Source organism: Macaca thibetana, chromosome 4 (assembly GCF_024542745.1).
Source record: "Macaca thibetana thibetana isolate TM-01 chromosome 4, ASM2454274v1, whole genome shotgun sequence".
Lineage (NCBI taxonomy): Eukaryota > Metazoa > Chordata > Mammalia > Primates > Cercopithecidae > Macaca > Macaca thibetana.
Window position 1 is genome coordinate 142,077,888 of NC_065581.1, and position 21,109 is coordinate 142,098,996.

Here is a 21,109-nt window from a genome sequence, read left to right on the forward strand (position 1 = left end):
TTACTTTAAACATTTAATTTTAATTTACATTTTCCTTATTAACAGTCTCAACAAGAAAAGAAAGTCTTCAGTTACACAATGTGACAAAAGGTAATCTTGAATTACATAAGTACTATGTTGGTATGAAAATATCTGAATTATTTTGTTGCTTAATATTAATATTAAATTATTTTGAAACAAAGAAATCTAAAAGATACAAACTTCTCTTAACAGCAGAGTAAGTGGACAGGTAGAAAATCTAGCAGAAGGCTTACATTTCAATAGAAAATAAGAAAATGTGAAGAAATCAGAACTATCAGCAACATTAACGTGAACAAAATATTCTGTTACACACCAGAAGAAAAAGTTCTCAATTACAAAAGACTTTTTTAGCATGAACAATGTCAAAAGTAATATGGTAGTAAAAATAAATATTACTGGGATTTGTTTTCATCTATGATTAAATAACATACAGTTAAGATTATGAATTTTTTTTATTACTTATAAATTAGACCTTTAAATTAATTCAACCTAGACACAAAATAGGAAATGCCAGCATGCATAATGGAGACATGTGTTTCTTAAAAAGAGAATGATCTATTTTGCTGATATTATTATCATAAAACTATAAGGTTTATTCTAAATTATGTAGCCTTGGCAACATAATTTTAGGCAAATTCAATTACTTTAAAAAAGTGCTGTAAATTCTAAGTTGCTAGGTAAACATAGCATAACTAAGACAACTATTTCCATTCATAGCAAATACATAGATCTCTAGTAGGCGGAGAAAAAGCTTTGTTTTTCACTGACTCCCTTTTACTGCTCACTGTGGTACATATCCCTGAAATGACTAGATATATCTAGACATACCACTTACACATAAAATTATTAATGTATTCATAATTATCACTAATATTAAGAGGTAAAACTTTCAATACAAAGGAAAATTACATCTGTAGAATAATATAGGGGCACAATTTTTATATTGAAACATTCTTTTAAATATTGTTTAATATCCTTTGAGATAATCAGCCAGAATAATGAGAAAAGTAAATTAATTAGAAAAAGTATGGTTATACATTTTCCTATTATTAGTTTACTTAATCCTTAGGAAAGCCCAATTATCATGTCCAGTTTGAAGCTGAGATAAGTGCAATGAAAGAAAATCTGACATATCAAGAGCATTTATATGGTACAGACAAGATTTGACTCCAAGTTTGTTATGTTTCCAAACACTATAATGGTTAAGGCCATCTATTGACACTTCAGTATTCTATTATGCTGCTGCAAATACAAGAGAAAGTTTTCTGCCAATCAGAGCAGCCCAAGGATAGAGTCTATCCCACTTTGCCCCCAAGGGAGTGATCTATTAGAGAGATGATTTGAGGAAACCTCTGTAACTCAGCTGTACAAGGGATTCAGACTTCTGATTCAGATTTCTTACTCTGTTCTGTGAATCTATCATTTTAAAGTCTTCATATTGTGATTACATACGAAAGCACAAGTCCAATGCAGAGATAATTGAGAGCAGGCATATTCTTATTCATTCCTTCATTTAACAGTTCATTATGTATCAGTGAAAGTCTATTTTTTCCCTAAATTTCTACCTTTCTAACCAATGCTAGTATTTTTAAAGAAAAAAATAATAACGTGTTAGTCTTAGTGAAATAGTTTTCCAAATTATTTACTTTATAATTTTATGCATGAACCATAGTACTCTAGCGATACAGAAAATATCTATCCAGGCTGAAAATGTTTTTAATAGGAATAATCTAATTTTAATAAAATTTTAATCCTGAGGTTTATGTTAGAAACTCTACAAATCTCACAATAAACCATGTAATACAGATTGCTTAAAAGTTATATATTCTAGCCTGGCTCTTTAAATGAGACTAATGTTAGAATGGACATGTTACTAGTCTTTTTCAAGAAGTTAGAATGTCTGCTCTAGTGTTTGGGATAATAATTTCACCTTAGTTATTTTGTCCTACATGCAACTTAATAAGAAAGCACATTTCTTTGAAAAATAATAACCTCTCATTGAAATAAATAAATTATTATGAAAAAGTAAACTGACTTACTTTGCATGTTGTTTTTTAAGATTTATTTTATAGTCTGGTAATTATTTATCTTACTTGTTTTTTGAAAGAAAAATAATTCTAAATGATATATTTCATGAAGTCTGGGAATTTTAAAGAAAATATTTAGCTGTTACAAAATACAAAGTAATTTTATTCAAGTTAGGCATAATAATAGTTGAGCCAAAACTCTTAATTTTACAAAGATCCTGATTTTAGTAAGAGTATTTAAAAAGCATAAATATTTTGTGACACTTTGATGAATAGCTTTTGTGATAGCTGACATATTTTCTTAGATAAAATAGATTAACCAAGATATTCAAAGAATCAGCCAGGCATGGTAGCTCATACTTGTAATACCAGCTACTTGGGAGGCAGAGGGGGGAGGATTGCTTGAGCACAGGAATTTGAGGCTGCAGTGAGCTATGATTGTACTACTTCATGTCCCTTGGGCAACTGAGACCTCATCTCTAAATAAAAATTTTTAAAAATTAAAAATTATGATAAAACAAAGACTCATGTTGACAGGCAATAGAGGACTGTATTTCTTCATTCATTCTTAAATAATAAGCAAGAAACAAAATAATTAGATATTTTTATAAAGTCTACTGATTTATAATTTCCTTGCATTTTATCTCAGTTAAACAAAACTTATTTATATTCTCTTTTTAGCAGAAAAATCTGCAAGAGTATCAAGTAAGTACAGTTTGTATTAATGCCAAGTTCTCTTTGATATATGGTATCAATTTCAAGATGAAATTCATCAAATATTTCTATTTTTGATGTGTTCAGTTTTAGTTTATTCTAAACTAAATCCTCTGACAGGAATTTATTAGCTTTTATTGCTACTTATGTTGAAACTTAAAAAAAAGAACTATGCTATTTGAAATTACAACTTGTAACAGAAATGCCTTATTATTTTCTCCAGCCTGAAAATAAAAGTGATTTGCATTTAAATAAATAAATACTTTCAGTGATTAAAGTCAAGTGAAATAAAATAATTCTGTATCTGCCTTAAACTGTCAATCACTAGAAATTTGTTAAAGACCACATATGGTCGAAAAGTGATGCTTTTGCTGCTGTTTTCGAATGTTCATTAACCTAAATAAAATTGTATATCTTATAAACTTAAATTGTAATTTAATTGTATAGTTATAATTTAACTGTAAACATAAATTGTAATATAATTGTATATCTAAGAAACCTAACTATAATTGTATATCTAACAAAAACATCATAGTTAGGAATGGATGTATCTTCTATAGTATAAACCACAGCTCCCAGAATAGATTCTCTAGAATAGCAGGATCCAGGTACAGATAGAAATTCTCTGTATATAGGATATAACTGTAAATATTCTTACAAGTTCTTAAAATTCAAGGAAATAACAATTTATCCTTTTTTATTTCCATATTTATAAAAAAGTTATTCTAAATAAGTGCCACCCAACACAAATATAAAATGTGACATATATGTAATATTAATTTTCTAGTTGACACATTAAAAGACAAAAATAAATAAGTGAAAATAATTTTAGTAATATTTTATTTTATGTAACTTATTTTATACACATATTATTTCAATATATAATCAATATAGAAATGTATTTATCCTCTACATTCATTTTTTGTATTGAGATTTTGAAATCTTATGTGTATTTTATACTTACAGCACATTTTATCTTGTGCTAGTCACATTTCAATTTCCCAAAGCCCCAGGTAGTCAGTGGCTACAGAATTGGATAGAGAAGGTCCAACTAAGTGCTTATACTGTACCTAATGCTAATATTGAAGACAATAAAAATGAATCATTAAAATATGATACTTACCACATATGTCATTCAAAGGTCTTTGATTTCAGGTGATCGTAGACTTGCCTCAGGAATTTAAAAAAGGAAATATATTGTAAGGACCCAAAATTGTCTCACTGATGGCAAGGGCAAAATGTGTAGATAAAAGCAAAGGCCCTTGGAAGCTACCCTATTCCACACCATTCCCCTACAGCCAAAGGTAATGAGAGCAGACTTCATAAATGAGGTAATGCCAAGATTTTTGCCTTGAAGAATGGTTAGGATTTGGTTAGCTGGAGAAAAGGATAGAAATGGCTAACAAAGAAAGACAGCATCAGAAGTATTGGTTGAAGTTGAGGGGTAGTGTTAGAAAGAAGTGGGAAGTAAGCACATTTAAGGTAAAACTGTCAGGTGGAGAACATGTAAGGCCAAAAGATTTTAGAATGTGCCGCAGAAAGCTATGGTTTACTTCCTCCCAGAGGGAAGTAAAAAGTCAAGGAATTATTGGGACACCTAACTTCATAGTAATAGCAGTTGTAGTAATAAGAGTAAGATGATGAGCAGTAACTGAAAAGGGAAAGATTTGAGAAAGAAAAATATATCATTTAAAATATATCATTTATAGGGACCATATTAAAATAAATGATCAGAGACATCATGGAATGATTCTGTTTAAAAGGTGGTTTTCTGAGTATGTGAAGCTTATTTTCTCTATAGCACACATCACTGTTTTTATCATGCTTTTTAGGAGCCAGCATCAAAAAACTGCCTTAGGTATTTATAAAGAAGAGCATACTATATATATTTGAAACTAAACAAGTATCATTCTTTGTCTGAATCCTTTTACAGCATTATGTATATGTGTATTTTGTTAGCGTTGGTGGTAGGAGTGGGTTTTGGGGCTCAGAACTTTTTTTCAGTCATTTGTTTCTGTTTAACTAAAGGAGTTTCATGAAATAGCTGTGCTTTGTGGCCATCACTCTCTTCCCCTTGCATGTTCTAACTCCACTCTAGTGCCTGCACATCTTGTCTAGCAGGGACCAGGTCCTCTAACTTTTACAGCCATGAGCATGGCATGTCTTTTGTTTGTGTTCTTTTCAATTTTTTAAATCAGTGTTTGTAGTTTTCCTCACAGAGATCTTTCTCTTTCTTGATTGTATTTATTCCTGGGTATTTTTCTTATAACTGTTATAAATGGGATTACCTTCTTGATTTCTTCTTCAGCTAGTTCATTATTGGTGTATGGAAATGCTACTCATTTTTATGTTGATTTTGTATTCTGCTATTTTACTGAATTTATTTATCAAATCTAGAAGTTATTTAGTGGAGTCTTTGGGGTTTTCTAAATGTAAGATCATATCATCAGCAAAGTGGAACAGTTTGAATTCTTTTCCAATGTGGATGCCTTTTATTTCTTTCTCTTGTTTGATTGTTCACTCGAACATTCTATTTATTTCTTTCTCTTGTCTTGATTATCTGGCTAGGACAGTCTATTCTTCCCCCTTTTGAAGTCATCACGTCTATTATTTCTATCTTTACGTCCATGTGTACACATTGTTTAGCTCCCACTTATAAGTGAGAACACGTGATAAATTTGATTTTCTGTTTCAGAGTTATTTCACGTATTATGATGGGTTTCAACTCTATCCATGTTGCTGCAAAATACATGATTTTACTCTTTTTTATGGCTTTATAGTATTCTGTGGTATATAAATACTACATGTTCTTTATCTAATTATCCCTTAATGGGCACTTAGGTTGATTCCATGACTTTGCGATTGTGAATAGTGCTGCAATAAACATAGAAGTGCAGGTATCTTTTTAATTTAATTATTACTTTTCCTTTGGGTAGATATGCAGTAGTGGGATTGCTGGGTCAAATGTTAATTCTAATTTAGGTCTGTGAGAAATCTCCATAACGTTTACATAGAAATTGAACCAATTTACATTCCAACCAACAGTGTATAAGCCTTCCTTTTCTCCACATCCTCGTCAATATCTTTTTTGTTGTTGTTGTTTTTTGGGTTTTTTTGTTTGTTTGTTTGTTTGTTTTTTACTTTTTCATAATAGACTTTCTGACTGGTGTAAGATGGTATCTTATTATGGTTTTAATTTCTGCCATAATTACTAATGCTCAGTATGTTTTCATATGTTTGTTGGATGCTTGTATGTACTCTTTTGTGAGATGTCTGTTCATTTGCCCTCTTTTCAAAGGGGTTGTCCTTTATTCTGTTGATGAGATGTATCAGGTTTATTGATTTTCACATGTTGAGCCATCGTTGCATCCCTGGGATGAATCCTTCTTGGTCATGGTATATTATCTTTTCGATATGATATTAGATTCATTATGCTAGTATTTTGTTGAGGATTTTTGCATCTATATTCAACAGAGATACTCGCTGGGAGTTTTATTTTTTTGTATGTCCTTGTCTGGTTTGGGTATCAGGGTAATACTGACTTTGTGGATTGAGTTAGGGAGAGTTCTCTCCTCATTAATTTCTTGGAATAGTTTTAAAACTGGTATGAAGTTTTTCTTTTTATGTTTCATAGAATTTGACTGGAATTTTTTGGAATGACTGACTAAATTTTGCTACAGTTGATCTGTTCAGGTCTTATTTCTTCCTGATTCAATCTTGGTGAGTTTTATGTTTTCAGGAGTTTATCAGTATCCAATAGGTTTTCCAGTTACCTAGCATATAGTTGTGCATATAATTCTCTGATGATCTTTTGTATTTCTGTGGTATCTGTTGTACTGTCTCCTTTTTCCTCTGAGTTTATTTGGGTCTTATTTCTTTTTTTTTCTTTTTTTTCTTTTTATTATACTTTAAGTTCTCTTATATTTCTGCTCAGGCTAGCTAGCTGTTTTAATTTTATTATTTCAGTACACAATTTTATTGATCTTTTGTTTATTTTTATTTCAGTCTTTAATCTATCTTGAGTTAATTTTTGTATAAGCTCTAAGGAAGGGGTCCAGTTTCAGTTTTCTGCATATGGCTAGCCAGTTTTCCCAATACCATTTATTAAATAGGGAATCCTTTCCCTATTGTTTGTTTCTGTCAGATTTTTCAAAGAGCAGATGGTTGTAGATGTGTGGTGTTATTTCTGTGGCCTTTGTTCTGTTTCATTGGTCTATATATCTGTTTTGGTACCAGTATCATGCTGTTTTGTTTACTGTAGCTTTGTAATATAGTTTGAGGTCAGGTAACATGATGCCTCCTGCTTTGTTCCTTGTGCTTAGGATTGTCTTGACTATACAGGCTGTTTTCTGGTTCCATATGAAGTCTAAAGTAGTTTTTTTCTAATTCTGTGAAGAGAGTCAAAGGTAGCTTGACAGGAATAGCATTGAATCTATAAATTACTTACTTTGGGTAGCAGGGTCATTTTAATAATATTGATTCTTCCCCTCTGTGATCATGGAATGTTTTTCCATTGGTTTATTCCTCTCTTGTTTTCTTAAGCAATGGTCTGTAGTTCTCCTTGAAGAGGTCCTTCACATTCCTTGTTAGTTGTATTCCTAGGTATTTTATTATCTTTGTTGCAGTTGTGAATGGGAGTTCACTCATGATGGCTCTCTGTCTATTATTGGTGTATAGGAATGCTTGTGATTTTTGCACATTGATTTTGTATACTGAGACTTTGCTGAAGTTGCTTATTAACTAATGGAGTTTTTGGGCTGAGACAATGGGGTTTTCTAAATATGTAATCATATCATCTGCAAATAGAGACAATTTGATTTCCTTTCTTCCTATTTCAATACCCTTTATTTCTTTCTCTTGCCTAATTGTCCTGGTCAGAACTTCCAATACTATGTCAAATAGGAGTGGTGAGAGAGGGCATCCTTGCTTCCAGCTGTTGCCCATTCGGTGTGCTATTGACTGTGGGTTTGTCATAAATAGCTCTTATTATTCTGAGATACATTCCATCAATACCTAGTTTATTGAGTGTTTTTAGCATGAGGGGGTGTTGAATTTAATCGAAGGACTTTTCTGCATTTATTGAGATAATCATGTGGTTTTTGTCATTGGTTCTGTTTATGTGATGGATTACGTTTATTGATTTGCACACGTTGAACCAGCCTTGTACCCCAGGGATGAAGTCAACTTGATTGTGGTAGATAAGCTTTTTGATGTGCTGCTGGATTCGGTATGTCAGTATTTTGTTGAGAATTTGGCATCAATGTTCATCAGGAATATTGGCCTGAAATTTTCTTTTTTTGTTATGTCTCTGCCAGTTTTGATATCAGGATGATGCTGTCCTCATAAAATGAGTTAGGGGAGAGTCCTTCTTATTCTATTGTTTGGAATAGTTTCAGAAGGTATGGTACCAGCTCCTGTTTGTACCTCTGGTAGAATTTGGCTGTGAATCCATCTGCTCCTGGGTTTTTTTTTTTTTTTTTTTTTTTTGGTTGATAGGCTATTAATTAGTGCCTACATTTCAGAAGATTTTATTGGTCTATTCAGGGATTTGACTTCTTCCTGGTTTGGTTTTGGGAGGGTGTATGTGTCCTGGAATGTATCCATTTCTTCTAGATTTTCTAGTTTATTTGCATAGAAGTGTTTATAGTATTCTCTGATGGTAGTTTGTATTTCTGTGGGATCAGAGGTGATATCCCCTTTATCATTTTTTATTGTGTCTATTTGATTCTTCTTTCTTTTCCTCTCTATTAGCCTGGCTAGTGGTCTATTTTGTTAATCATTAAAAAAAAAAAAAAAAAAAAAAAAAAAAAAAAAAAAGTCTTAGATTCATTGATGTTTTGAAGGGATTTTCATGTCTCCATCTCCTCGAGTTCTCCTCAGATCCTGGTTATTTTTTGTCTTCTGCTAGATTTTAAATTTGTTTGCCCTGTTTCTCTGGGTCTTTTAATCGTGATGTTAGCGTGTCAATTTTGAATTTTTCCTGCTTTCTCATGTGGGCATTTAGTGCTATAAATTTCCCTCTAAACACTGCTTTATCTGTGTTCCAGAGATTCTGGTACATTGTGTCTTTGTTCTCACTGGTGTCAAAGAACTCATTTATTTCTGCCTTAATTTCGTTACGTATCCAGTAGTCATTTAGGAGCAGGTTGTTCAGTTTCCATGTAGTTTTGTGGTTTTGAGTGAGTTTCTTAATCCTGAGTTACAATTTGATTGCACTGTGATCTGAGTGACTGTTACAATTTCCATTACTTTGCATTTGCTGAGGAGTGTTTTACTTCCAATTATGTGGTCAATTTTAGAGTAAGTACTATGTGGTGCTGAGAAGAATGTATATCTATTTGATTTGGGTGGAGAGTTCTGTAGATGTCTGTTAGGTCCTCTTGGGTCAGAGCTGAGTTCAAGTCCTGAATATCCTTGTTAATTTTCTGTCTTCTTGTCCTGTCTAGTATTGAAAGTGGGATGTTAAAGTCTCCCACTATTACTGTGTGGGAGACTAAGCCTCTTTGTAGGTCTCTAAGAACTTGCTTTCTCAATCTGGGTGCTCTTGTATTGGGTGCGTATGTATTTAAGGTAGTGCTTCTTATTGCATTGATCCCTTTACCATTACGTAATGCCCTCCTTTGTCTCTTTTCATCTTTGTTGGTTTAAAGTCTGTTTTATCAGAGACTAGGATTGCTACCTCTGCTTTTTTTTTTTCTTTCCATTTGCATGATGAATGTTCCTGCATCCCTTTATTTTGAGCCTATGTATGTCTTTGCACGTGTGATGTGTCTCCTGAATATAGCACACTGATGGGTCTTGACTCTTTATCCAATTACCAGTCTTTGTTTTTTAATTGGGGCATTTAGCCCATTTACATTTAAGGTTAACATTGTTCCCTGTGGATTTGATCCTGTCATTATGATGCTAGCTGGCTATTTTGCACATTAGTTGATGCAGTTTCTTCACAGTGTTGATAGTCTTCACATTTTGGTATGTTTTTGCAGTGGTTGGTACCAGTTTTTGCTTTTCATTTTTAGTGCTTCCTTCAGGAGGTCTTGTAAGGCAGGCCTGGTGGTGACAAAAATCCCTCAGCATTTGCTTGTCTGTAAAGGATTTTGCTTCTCCTTCACTTATGAAGCTTAGTTTGGCTGGATATGAAATTCTGGTTGAAAATTGTTTTCTTCAAGAAAGTTAAATATTGGCCCCCTCTCTCTTATATCTTATAGGATTTCTGCAGAGAGATCTGCTGTTAGTCTGATGGGCTTCCCTTTGTTGGTGACCTGACGTTTCTCTCTGGCTGTCCTTAACATTTTTTCCTTCATTTCAACCTTGGTGAATCTGCTGGCTACGTGTCCTGGAGTTGCTCTTCTTAAGGAATATCTTTGTGGTGTTCTCTGTATTTCCTGAATTTTAATGTTTGCCTACTTGCTAGATTCGGGAAATTCTCCTGGATAATATCACGAAGTGTGTTTTCCAACTTGGTTCCATTCTCCCCATCCCTTTCAGGTACTCCAATTAAACATAAGTTTGGTCTTTTCACATAGTCCTATATTTCTTGGAGGCTTTGTTCATTCTTTTTTATTCTTTTTTCTCTAATCTTGAATTCACACTTTATTTCATTAAGTTGATCTTTAATCTCTGATATCTTTTCTTCCTCTTGATCAGTTCAGCTATTGATACTTGTGTATGCTTCAGGAAATTCTTGTGCTGTGTTTTTCAGCTCCATCAGTCACTTATGTTCTTCTCTAAACTGGTTATTCTACTTAGCAGTTACTGTAATCTTTTCTCAAGGCTTTTAGCTTCCTTGCATTTGGTCAGAACATGCTCGTTTAGCTTGGAAGAGTTTGTTATTACCCACCTTCTGAAGCCGACTTCTGTCAATTCGTCAAACTCATTTTCCATCCAGTTTTGTTCCCTTGTTGCCAAGGAGTTGTTATCCTTTGGAAGAGAAGAGGCATTTGGTTTGTAATTTTCAGCATTTTTGCACTGGCTTTTTCTCATCTTTGTGGATTTATCTAACTTTGATCTTTGATGCTGGTAACTTTTGGATAGGGTTTTTTGCATGGGCATCCCTTTTGTTGATGTTGATGTTGCTTTCTGTTAGTCAGTTTTCTCTCTAACTGGAGAAACTTGAATATTCTGTAGTTGTTGACAAAATGTTCTATAAATTCCTGCTAGTTTTTTCCTGTGACTGGATGTCCAAGTGTCTTGCTAGACTTGAGATGTTTTCATCTATTATTTCATTAAACAGGTTTTCTAACCCTTTCCAACCCTCTTTGATCTTGGGGACGTTGATAATTTGAATATTCTGTCACTTTATGTCATCCTAATTGTAACAAAAAAAATTGCTCATCATTAAGTTATTTTTCTTTATTTTTGGCTTACTGGATTATTTCCAAAGACCTGTTTTCAAGTTCTGAGATTCTTTCTTTTACTTGATTTAGCCTATTGAAAAAGGTTTCCAGTGTGTTTTGTATTTTATCAATGAATTCCTCAGTTTCAGAATTTCAGTTTGGTTCCATTTTAAAATAGCTATCTCTTTTTTAAATTTCCAATTCATATCCTAATTTGTTTTTCTGACTTCTCTGTATTGTTTTTCAGATTTCTCTTGTATCTAACTGAACTTCTTTAAAATCAGTATTTTGGTATTTTTATGTGGGATTTTGTGATTTTCTTTTCCATTGGGATCTATTGCTAGATAATTATTGTATTCCTTTGTAGGTGTCGTATTTTCTTGTTTTGTTTTCTGTATCCTTATGTTGCTATCTGTGTATCTGGTGTAACAGTTGTTTCCTCCAATTTTATGGATTTGCTTTAATAGGAGAGGACTTTTTCCTAAAGATGTGTATGTGTTGTTGATTTGGATAGGGTACTTTAGCTTTGACTTTGGGTGTCTGAAAATGGCCTGCCTTCCCTCTCTCTCGTTAGTGGCCATGGTGATGTTAGCCCCAGAGCAGAACACAGTTCTCTCTGGGGCTGTGCTCTGAGACTGGGGACAGCTGTGGAACTGCCACTAAGGATGATGGGGCCACTCTCAATAGAGTGGCACAGGCAGGCAACGAGGGGCATGTAATTTTCTTGCACCTTGGTCCTGCAGCAACCTGCAGCAGCAACAGTGGAATTTGTCTTCAGGGCACATGAAAGTGTCAGGCCTTCCTTCTCCCTCCTTGACCTTATGGTGGCAATGGCAGCATTGACTCCAGGGCAGGACATAGTCCTTTTGGAGCTGAGCTCTCAGAATGATGTCAAGCTGTAGCTGCTCAGGGCTTGGAAGCCTGTGGGACTCAATATGAGTTCCTTCTTTGGAGCAATGCCTTTGCATAATTTTCAGGCAGCTCTCCATGTTAGTCTTCAGGCCTGCAAGAGTTGAGGAACTCTCCCATATCCAGTACTGTTAGTCTGTGGTTGAAATGTGGAGCCCTTGGAAAACACTTACACTTTCCCCATGTTCCAGAGCTTCTCCTGGCTCCCAGCCAATCATAGCCAGACAGACTGCTACACTTTGTTTTCCTTCTCTGCTTTTGGTGCTTCCTATCACTTCTCTGTTGAATTCCAGTGTAATCTCTTGGACCATCTATTCAAAGTCTGACTATCTACTTGATATTTTTGTTTCTTTCCATGGAAGAGGCTCGTATTAGCTGAATCTAGACAGCCATCTTGCTCCCAGCCTCTGGCTTTCTAATTTCTAAATAGTCATTTGATTTTCATTCTGTATCTTTATTTTTGTAGATATGGTAAATATATAATAAATAGTGTGCTTTTCATGGAGTTTGGAGGAAGACATTGGGAGGAGGATGTGTGAGATTGTGTTATATTTAGTACTTATTATCTTAAAAATTAAAAGCAAAAAAACCTACATTCTTAAAATTTAAATAACACCACTATCTATTCCTGATATTAACATTTTAAATTTTTTGAAAACTTTTTCTCTAAAAAAGCAAAAATACATCCTAAAATATTATTTTCCAGGAACTTACCCAAAGGCAAAATGTGAAATAAAACCAAGGGATGATAAAATACATTCTTAAAAGGCAAACAATACTGAGGGAAGGTTTTTCAACTAGATGAGTCGTAAGGCTACAGGGGGTCTATTTTTGATATACCCAAAATAGATTTGGGTATATCAAAGAAAAAGATTTTATAGGTGTGCATAGTTATTTTCTTGCTATTGTCCGGGAGTCAACATTTAAATAAAGCTAGGTTGATTAGATCCTCAAAATGAGTAATTCAAATGAAATAATGTAGTAGGAACATTTCTTGAGATTATTGTATGTAGAGGTTTAACTTTGCCATCTTTCCTGTATTTTTTTTTTTTTCTTGAATAGGGGAGCATTTTTGCCATTAGTACTTCATCAAAATTACGTGAATGCACCAAGTTTTGAGATCATTATAATCTTTGACATACAATTTTGATATTAGTCCAAGATAATAAATTTAACTTTGACATTGCTATAATAATAAATTTAGTGTTTTCAAGAAGTTTATTACTTTACAATGAAGTTTCAACCAAGCCTTCTAGAAAAGTACTTAGGATTTCCATGTTTTAAACAACTTTCTTTCTGTCTTACTTTTGTGGTATAAGCTTTATAACTTTTAATATTCTGATCTAGATTTTTGGCTCTGCATTTTTTCCTTCCTTTATAAATATGCTAAGTAAATAAGGTAGTTGTTTCAATATTAGAGTATAATAGATATTTTAGATGTCAGAATTAAGCACTTTGAAAATTCATCTGAAATTTAAGCATAAGGTAAAATTAAATACAGATTTCATAGATATAAAAGTTAATAGTCTTTTTCTGAATTTACATGTTTAGTGTATCTTATGTCTCTAAAGAAAACTCTGAAATTAATATCTAGTATGGATTCTTTTAATGACTATAATTAACCATAACTAAGGCATGTTATTTGTTATAATATATATATAATGATGAATAAATAAAAGTGTAAGCTATTTTTATTGATTATATTTTCCCAAATTGAAAATGTTCAATAATTTCAGAAAACTAGAATTTCCCAATGTCATTCCCATTTGAAGGAATATTTCAATTTGTCAAATAATAATGTTACTATTAATGAGTAAGTAAATTATAAAATGATAATTCAGTGGCAGAAAACAACTAATTTTCTTAAACACAGAAATTCTTAAACACAAACAGAATATGCTTCATTTTATGTTGATAGGATCTTTAGTTTCCTTTTTTACATAATTAAATTAATGATATTTTCTAAAATAATCACATTCAACCTAAAAGCTACTTCAGAGTAAATTCACCTCAAAAATCAAGTAATTTATGTTATCTCAGACTAATTAAATTGTCTAAGATAAAATGACATATCAACATTTTAACTTTTAAATAAATGAATCAATTTTATCGCTTTACAACATATGCCAGTCCCATATCTAGCACTGCACAAGAAAATTTCATAGTCTAATTCGGATGTAGTTACAGAAGAAGTCTTTAAACATTGTTTACTTAACTTTACAAAATGAGTGTGAATAATGTTATTCATGCCCGATTATGTTTTGAATTCATTTGTCTAAAATTAGATCTAAATGTTTCCAAAAAGTAAACTGAATCGTTGAAACTAAAATGACTATTAAGTCTCTTTTCCTACTTTGTTAATATTGATTGTGGAAAAAAAATCCATTGCTATAAATATATAACTGTATGTATGGCTTTTTTTCTTACATTGTTTCAGCAAGTAAGATTGATTATATATTGCAATCAAAAACAGAAAGAGAAAAAAAGACCTTCCCATTTCTAAAATAATTCATTGGAAAATAAAGTTTTGGGAGAGAGATCATCATTTTTTTTCATAACTTTCATTTATATACAAATTAATATCAAAAATTTGAATTTCCTATCCTTCTTACAAATGTAAATTATTCCAGTGTATTTTATTCTTTAAAAATACTTTATTATGTAGTTTCTGGTATATACAAAGTAACATATAGTTGAAAACTGGATACTACAAATACTGGGACTTCACTATTCCAACCCTCCATTCCTATCAGAAGTAACTACTACAATGAGTCTCATTTTTATGATTCCCTTGATTACTTTTTCCTAATTTTATGACATGTGTTGGTCTGTCATCTCTGTGTGTGTATAGCACATTGTAGAACATACTCTGAAATTTTTTACTTAATGTTATGCTTCTCGGGTTTATCAGTATTTTTAGGTAGTTACATTTTACTTATTTTCACTGCCATATAGTATATTACTTTGTGAACATACATATTTAATCAGTTCTCCTGCCTCAGCCTCCCGAGTAGCTGGGACTACAAGCGCCCGCCAACCTCGCCCGGCTAGTTTTTTTTTTTGTATTTTTTAGTAGAGACGGGGTTGTCTTGATGGATATGAGCCACCGCCCGCCCGGCGAACATACATATTTAATCAGTTCTACTCTTGATGGATATTTGCATTGCTTCCCATTTATTTGAGGTTTTTCTGTTTCTTTTATAAATATCAAATATGTATGCTTAGTTTATTAATCTATTTCCTTTCTACTTTTACATATGTACGTAACAGCTATAAATTTTCCTTTAAGCACTACTTCAGCAGCATCCCACAAAATTTTATAGGTAGTATTTTCATTACAATTCAATGTTAAGCATATTTAATTTCCACTATAATTAATTTTAACTAGTTTATTATATCGATTTTATTTATAGAATATATTTTTAAATTTCCAAAACTATGAGAATTACTGAAGTTATTCTTGTTTAACCAAACTCCAATTTAATTGTGTAGTAATCACAGGAAGAGTCTTTTCTTTGAAATGTGTTCAGTGTTTATCTTGTGTACTAACCTATTAGTTTCAGTGAATACTGTATATATTATTGAGAAGATTGTGTCTTTCCTAATGGTTGAAAGCACAATTCTGTAGCCATTAAATCAAGCTTAATTGTACTTTCAATTACGCTGCATATTCTTTGACTTTTTGTATATTTGAAGTATCAATAACTGAAGAAACTATATTGACATCTCCTTCTATGATGAGAAATTATCAGTTTATCCCTGTAGTTCAATTTTTATATCAGGTGCTATTTCATGTTATACATAACTTTATATCAATTTTGTGTCTTTCTGATATATTGAACATTTAGCTTTATATGATGACTTCTATATCCCTTACAATGCACTTTTTAAAAAGAGTGTATCGGCCGGGCGCGGTGGCTCACGCCTGTAATCCCAGCACTTTGGGAGGCCGAGGCGGGCGGATCACAAGGTCAGGAGATCGAGACCACGGTGAAACCTCGTCTCTACTAAAAATACAAAAAATTAGCCGGGCGCGGTTGTGGGCGCCTGTAGTCCCAGCTACTCGGGAGGCTGAGGCAGGAGAATGGCGTGAACCCGGGAGGCGGAGCTTGCAGTGAGCCGAGATCGCGCCACTGCACTCCAGCCTGGGCTGGGCGACAGAGCTAGACTCCGTCTCAAAAAAAAAATAAAAAATAAAAAAAATAAATAAAAATAAAAAGAGTGTATGGCTGGGCGTTGTGGCTCACGCCTGTAATCCCAGCCCTTTGGGAGGCCGAGGTGGGCAGATCACCAGGTCAGGAGAGAGAGACCATCCTGGCCAACATGGTGAAATCCTGTATCTACTAAAATACAAAGAATTAGCCAGGCATGGTGGTGAATGCCTGTAGTCTCAGCTACTTGGGAGGCTGAGGCAGAATTGCTTGAACCCACGAGGTGGAGTTTGCAGTGAGCTGAGATCGTGCCACTGCACTCTAGCCTGGCCACAGAGCGAGACTCCGTGTCAAACAAAAACAAGAGTATTATGCGGTATGCCTGATATTAATATAACTATTCTTTCTTTCTTTTCTTTTCTTTTCTTTTTTTTTTTTTTTTTTTTTTTTTTTTTTTTTTTTTGAGACGGAGTCTTGCTCTGTCGCCCAGGCTAGAGTGCAGTGGCGTGATCTCGGCTCACTGCAGTCTCCGCCTCCCAGGTTCAAGAGATTCTCCTGCCTCAGCTTCCTGAGTAGCTGGGATTACAGGTGCTCGCCACTGGTCCCGGCTACTTTTTTTGTATTTTTTAGTAGAGACAGGGTTTCACCATCTTGGCCAGGCTGGCCTCGTACTCCTGACCTCATGATCCACCCGCCTCGGACTCCCAAAGTGCTGGGATTACAGGCATAAGCCACCTCTCCCAGTCTAATTATTCTAGCTTTCTTTTGGTTAATATTTTATCTGAATGTATTTTCAATTAAACCTTTATGTCCTTTCGTGACATTATGTTTTACATACGTGTCTATCCAAAAATATTGAGCTAAATTTTATTTTACATTATGTACTACAATGATCTTTAGTTTTAATCTGATGAATGTAGACTATTTACATTTATCGTGATTATTAATATCGTAGGTCTGGTTCTCACTGTCTTACTTGTTGCTTTCTCTTTCTCATGCTCTCTCAATGCTTCTTTATCATCTTTCTCGACTTTCATAAATTGAGGGTTTTTTCCTTTCATATGTTTGCATTATTCCATTTTGCAGACACTATACCTTATTTCTATTACTTTAGTGATTATCCTTACATTTTTACCATACCCACCTAACAAAGTATAAAATTGCTATTTGAAAACCCCTTCTAAACAAGAGAGGAATATGAAAACATTTAAATTCTAACACATCTAATTTTGATTTACATGGTAATCTTGTTCAAAATCCTGAATATGTGAATTTTATTAGTATTATTTATTTAATCAGTATGTGCCTATATGTAGTTACATGTTTACCAGTTTGTTCACCATTTCTTTTGCCTTTTTGACTTTCTTTTGATAGCATACTTTTCCTAGTAGTGCCTTCTGTGAAATTGCCTTGGGTAGAGTTCTATTAGTAGAAAACATTCTCAGTTTTTACTTATTTGACAGCTTTTCTACATCATTTCATTCCTGAAAACCTTTCTTTTTTCTTTCACATCATCCAGGGCACAGGAATTTATCGTTTTCTTGTACCTACTTGAGGAATCCATAACCATCGTTTCTTCAAAATATTGTCTCTTTTCCATTTTCTCCTTTATGCTACTGCAAAAAAGCAAGAAAAAAAATTAATACATTTGGAAAGGAAAAAACAAAACCATCCCTATTCACATGATTCTCTGTGTAGCAAATCTAAAACCTGTATAAACACAAAAACTGGAATTAGTAAGGGAGTTTAAAAAGGTAGTAGGGTGTCCGGGCACAGTGGCTCACGCCTGTAATCCCAGCACTTTGGGAGGCTGAGACGGGCGGATCACGAGATCAGGAGATTGAGACTATCCAGGCTAACGCGGTGAAACCCTGTCTCTATTAAAAATACAAAAAATTAGCCAGGCGTGGTGGTGGGCGCCTGTAGTCCCAGCTACTCGGGAGGTTGAGGCCGGAGAATGGCGCAAACCCAGGAGGCGGAGCTTACAGTGAGCCAAGATCACGCCACTGCACTCCAGCCTGGGTGACAGGGCCAGACTCCATCTCAAAAAAAAAAAAAAAAAAAAAAAAAAAAAGTAATAGGTATAAAGTTAATACGGAGAACTCATTATTTTCCACATGCAACATGCGATTGGAAACAAAATTTTAAAAAATTAGTACAGGTTACCCAATATGAAATACTTATGTATAAATCAAAATGTATACATGATCTATATGTTGAAAATCACAAGATGGTATAAATTATTAAAGAAAATCTAAAATAAGTAGAGATATACCATATTCATAAATTGGAAGATTCAACACAGCAAAGAGGTCAGTTCTCCCCAAATTGATCTATAATTTAATGCAATTACAATCAAAATCTCAGACAGAATTTCTTAATATATAAAATCTCTTTTACAATAGCAAAAACATTTTTTAAAAAGAACAAATTTGGAATAATCATATTACCTAATTTTAAATGTTACTGTACACTTACAGTAATCACAAGATGTAGCATTGAAAATCCAAGAAATAGAACCACATAACATAAGCATTTGATTTGTAATAAAAGTTCCGAAGCAATTTAGTGGAGAATAAGTAGCCTTTTTAACCAATGACACTAAAACAATTGGACATCTATGTATTTTTTGAAAATAAACTGTTATCTTAACCTCACATAGTATGCAAAAATTAATCAGAAAGATATATCTCTAAATGTAAAACATGAAATTATCAAACTTTTAGGAGAAAACATCTTTGAGACGTAACATTAGACAAAGAGTTATAAGATATGGCACCAAAAGGACTATTTGTAAAAGAAAAAATAATAAATTGTATACCATCTGAAAATCAAAAATATATGCTCTGTGGAAGAATAAAGACTGCATATCCAACAAAGGCCTTGTGTTTTTTACAAATTGGGTGAAATAAAATGTTAGTTAAAATTAATTTTAAAAAATAAACAAAAGATTTTACCATATACTTCACCAAAAGGATGTATGAGTGGCAAAGAAGAACCAGAAAAGATATTTGACATTATTAGCTATCAGAGAATTGCAAACTAGGCCACCATTGTATAACAGCACACATTTATTAGAATAAGTCAACTTTTTAAAAACATGGAAAACCAAAAACAAGTGCTGGCAAGCATTTGAAACAACCAGAACTTTCATACATTGCTGTTGGGAAGGCAAAATGGTGCTGGCACTATAGAAAACTGAGCGTTTCTTATAAAGAGAAACACGTGCTTATGTTATGACCCAACCATCTCACTCCTGAAGGATGAGAGAAATAAAAATTTATGTTCGCACAAAAACGTGAACATAAATGTTTATTGCAGCTATACTCACAATCGCCAAATCTGAAAATAACCCAATGTCCTTCAACAGGCAAATGGATATAGAAGCTGTAGTACATCCACACAACAGAATATTTCTCAGGAATAAAAATTAATATGTGCAATAGTTATATGAATTCAAATGCATTATTTCGTCTGAAGCTAAGCTCCAAAAGTTACATGCTGGAAGTTTTCATGCATATGAGATTCTTCCATTGGGTTACAGCTCAGTAGTTGCCCAAGGTTAGGGACAGAGGGAGAGTTCACTGTAAAGGAGGAGAACAAAGGTATTTTTTGGAGGTGGTTGTGGTTGTAGTCACACACATCTATATGTGTCTTAAAATTCATAGAAGTTTGCACCAAAAAAACTCAATTTACTGTGTGATTATTTTAAAAAATAAACCTTAAAAACTAAAATAAATAATGTACAAAACTTGTGACAGATAGCTTTTTGAGATTTCCTAGCTGGGTTACTTTTTCTCACTTACCTGACCTTATCGTTTTCTTTGTCTTTACTGACCCTGTCCTGCTCACCTTTCATTCCACTCCCAGCGGTTCCTTACCATTTGTGGGACTCCATCCTGAAAGTGAGCCCTGGCTTCTCAGTTTCCCAAGGTCACAGGGTATCCGATGGTTCCAGCACTTTCAGCTCTCAATGCTTACCTGCTGTTGGACTTGACAAAGTCCCTCACAACTTTAGCTGATGATCTCATCAGTCTGATTTCCTTTGGGAAATACCTACTGGCTATCTGAGAGACTGATCCCCATCTCTCAGACTCCCCATGGTTTCCCTCTGCTTCCTCTTCCACAGACTTTGATTCCTTGTAGATTTTTGACTAATTTGTCTGAATACATAGGTATCTTAGGGTTCATCTAATTCGTTATAAATATTGTTCATGGTTTTTGCTGTCTACCTATTCTATCCATTTTGGGGGAAGAAATATGAAGGAAATTTAAGTTCTATAGTGCTATTATGTTCTCACAGTCCGCTAGGACAATTTTATCATTGTCCCACTCTCCCTGGCTTAATAAAGGATCTCAGCCTCTACACCCCCATTTTGCTCCTTGCACACTTAATTACTGAGTTTCAGTTTCAATATAAGCACTTATCCTAATGTGGCTCCACTTTTCATGTATCAGCAGGTTAGTTTTTTGTTTTGTTTTGTTTTGTTTTTAATTTCCCTGGGACAGAAGGGACAATTCTATTTGAAGATTTCCTTTACCTCCTCCAAACCCAGTCCTTCAACAAAACGTATTAATTTTTGTTGCTGTGAGTGAACACTTTAGTGTATTGTCTATCATATCTTCAGAAGTATTAGTGTCTGTTTTTAAGATTTTATCCACAAATCTTATTTTAACCAAGATTATTGTCTTTCTTTTTCTAAATTAAAAAACAAGTTATCTTACATCCCAGTTCTAGACAATTGTGTAAAACTAATTATGTCATTAAAAATTTAGCAAGTACTTCATCGTAGAATCCTAAATTTAATCTTTATTAAAGCAAAACAGATATATACAAACTGAAAAAAAAAGTCTTCTTGTAATGAACGGATTAAAGCTTATTTCAGGCTACACATGGGTGTATATATATTTGATATATGTGTGTTTATAAACGTATATATACATCCTATAC

At 33.4% G+C, this 21,109-nt stretch overlaps 1 protein-coding gene across 20 annotated transcripts in view; it reads left to right on the forward strand.

Annotated features, from left to right (window-relative positions):
• Nucleotides 1–21,109, forward strand: part of TRDN (triadin) — a 407,680-nt gene that overhangs the window by 367,569 nt on the left and 19,002 nt on the right. For 16 of the 20 annotated variants that reach the window (XM_050788685.1, XM_050788686.1, XM_050788691.1 and 13 more), the window contains 2 exons: nucleotides 46–90; nucleotides 2,730–2,753. In XM_050788685.1, the coding sequence (XP_050644642.1) occupies nucleotides 46–90; nucleotides 2,730–2,753 (69 nt within the window). The remainder of the gene's footprint in view (nucleotides 1–45; nucleotides 91–2,729; nucleotides 2,754–21,109) is intronic. The other 4 variants (XM_050788689.1, XM_050788695.1, XM_050788693.1 and 1 more) reach the window with 1 other exon arrangement.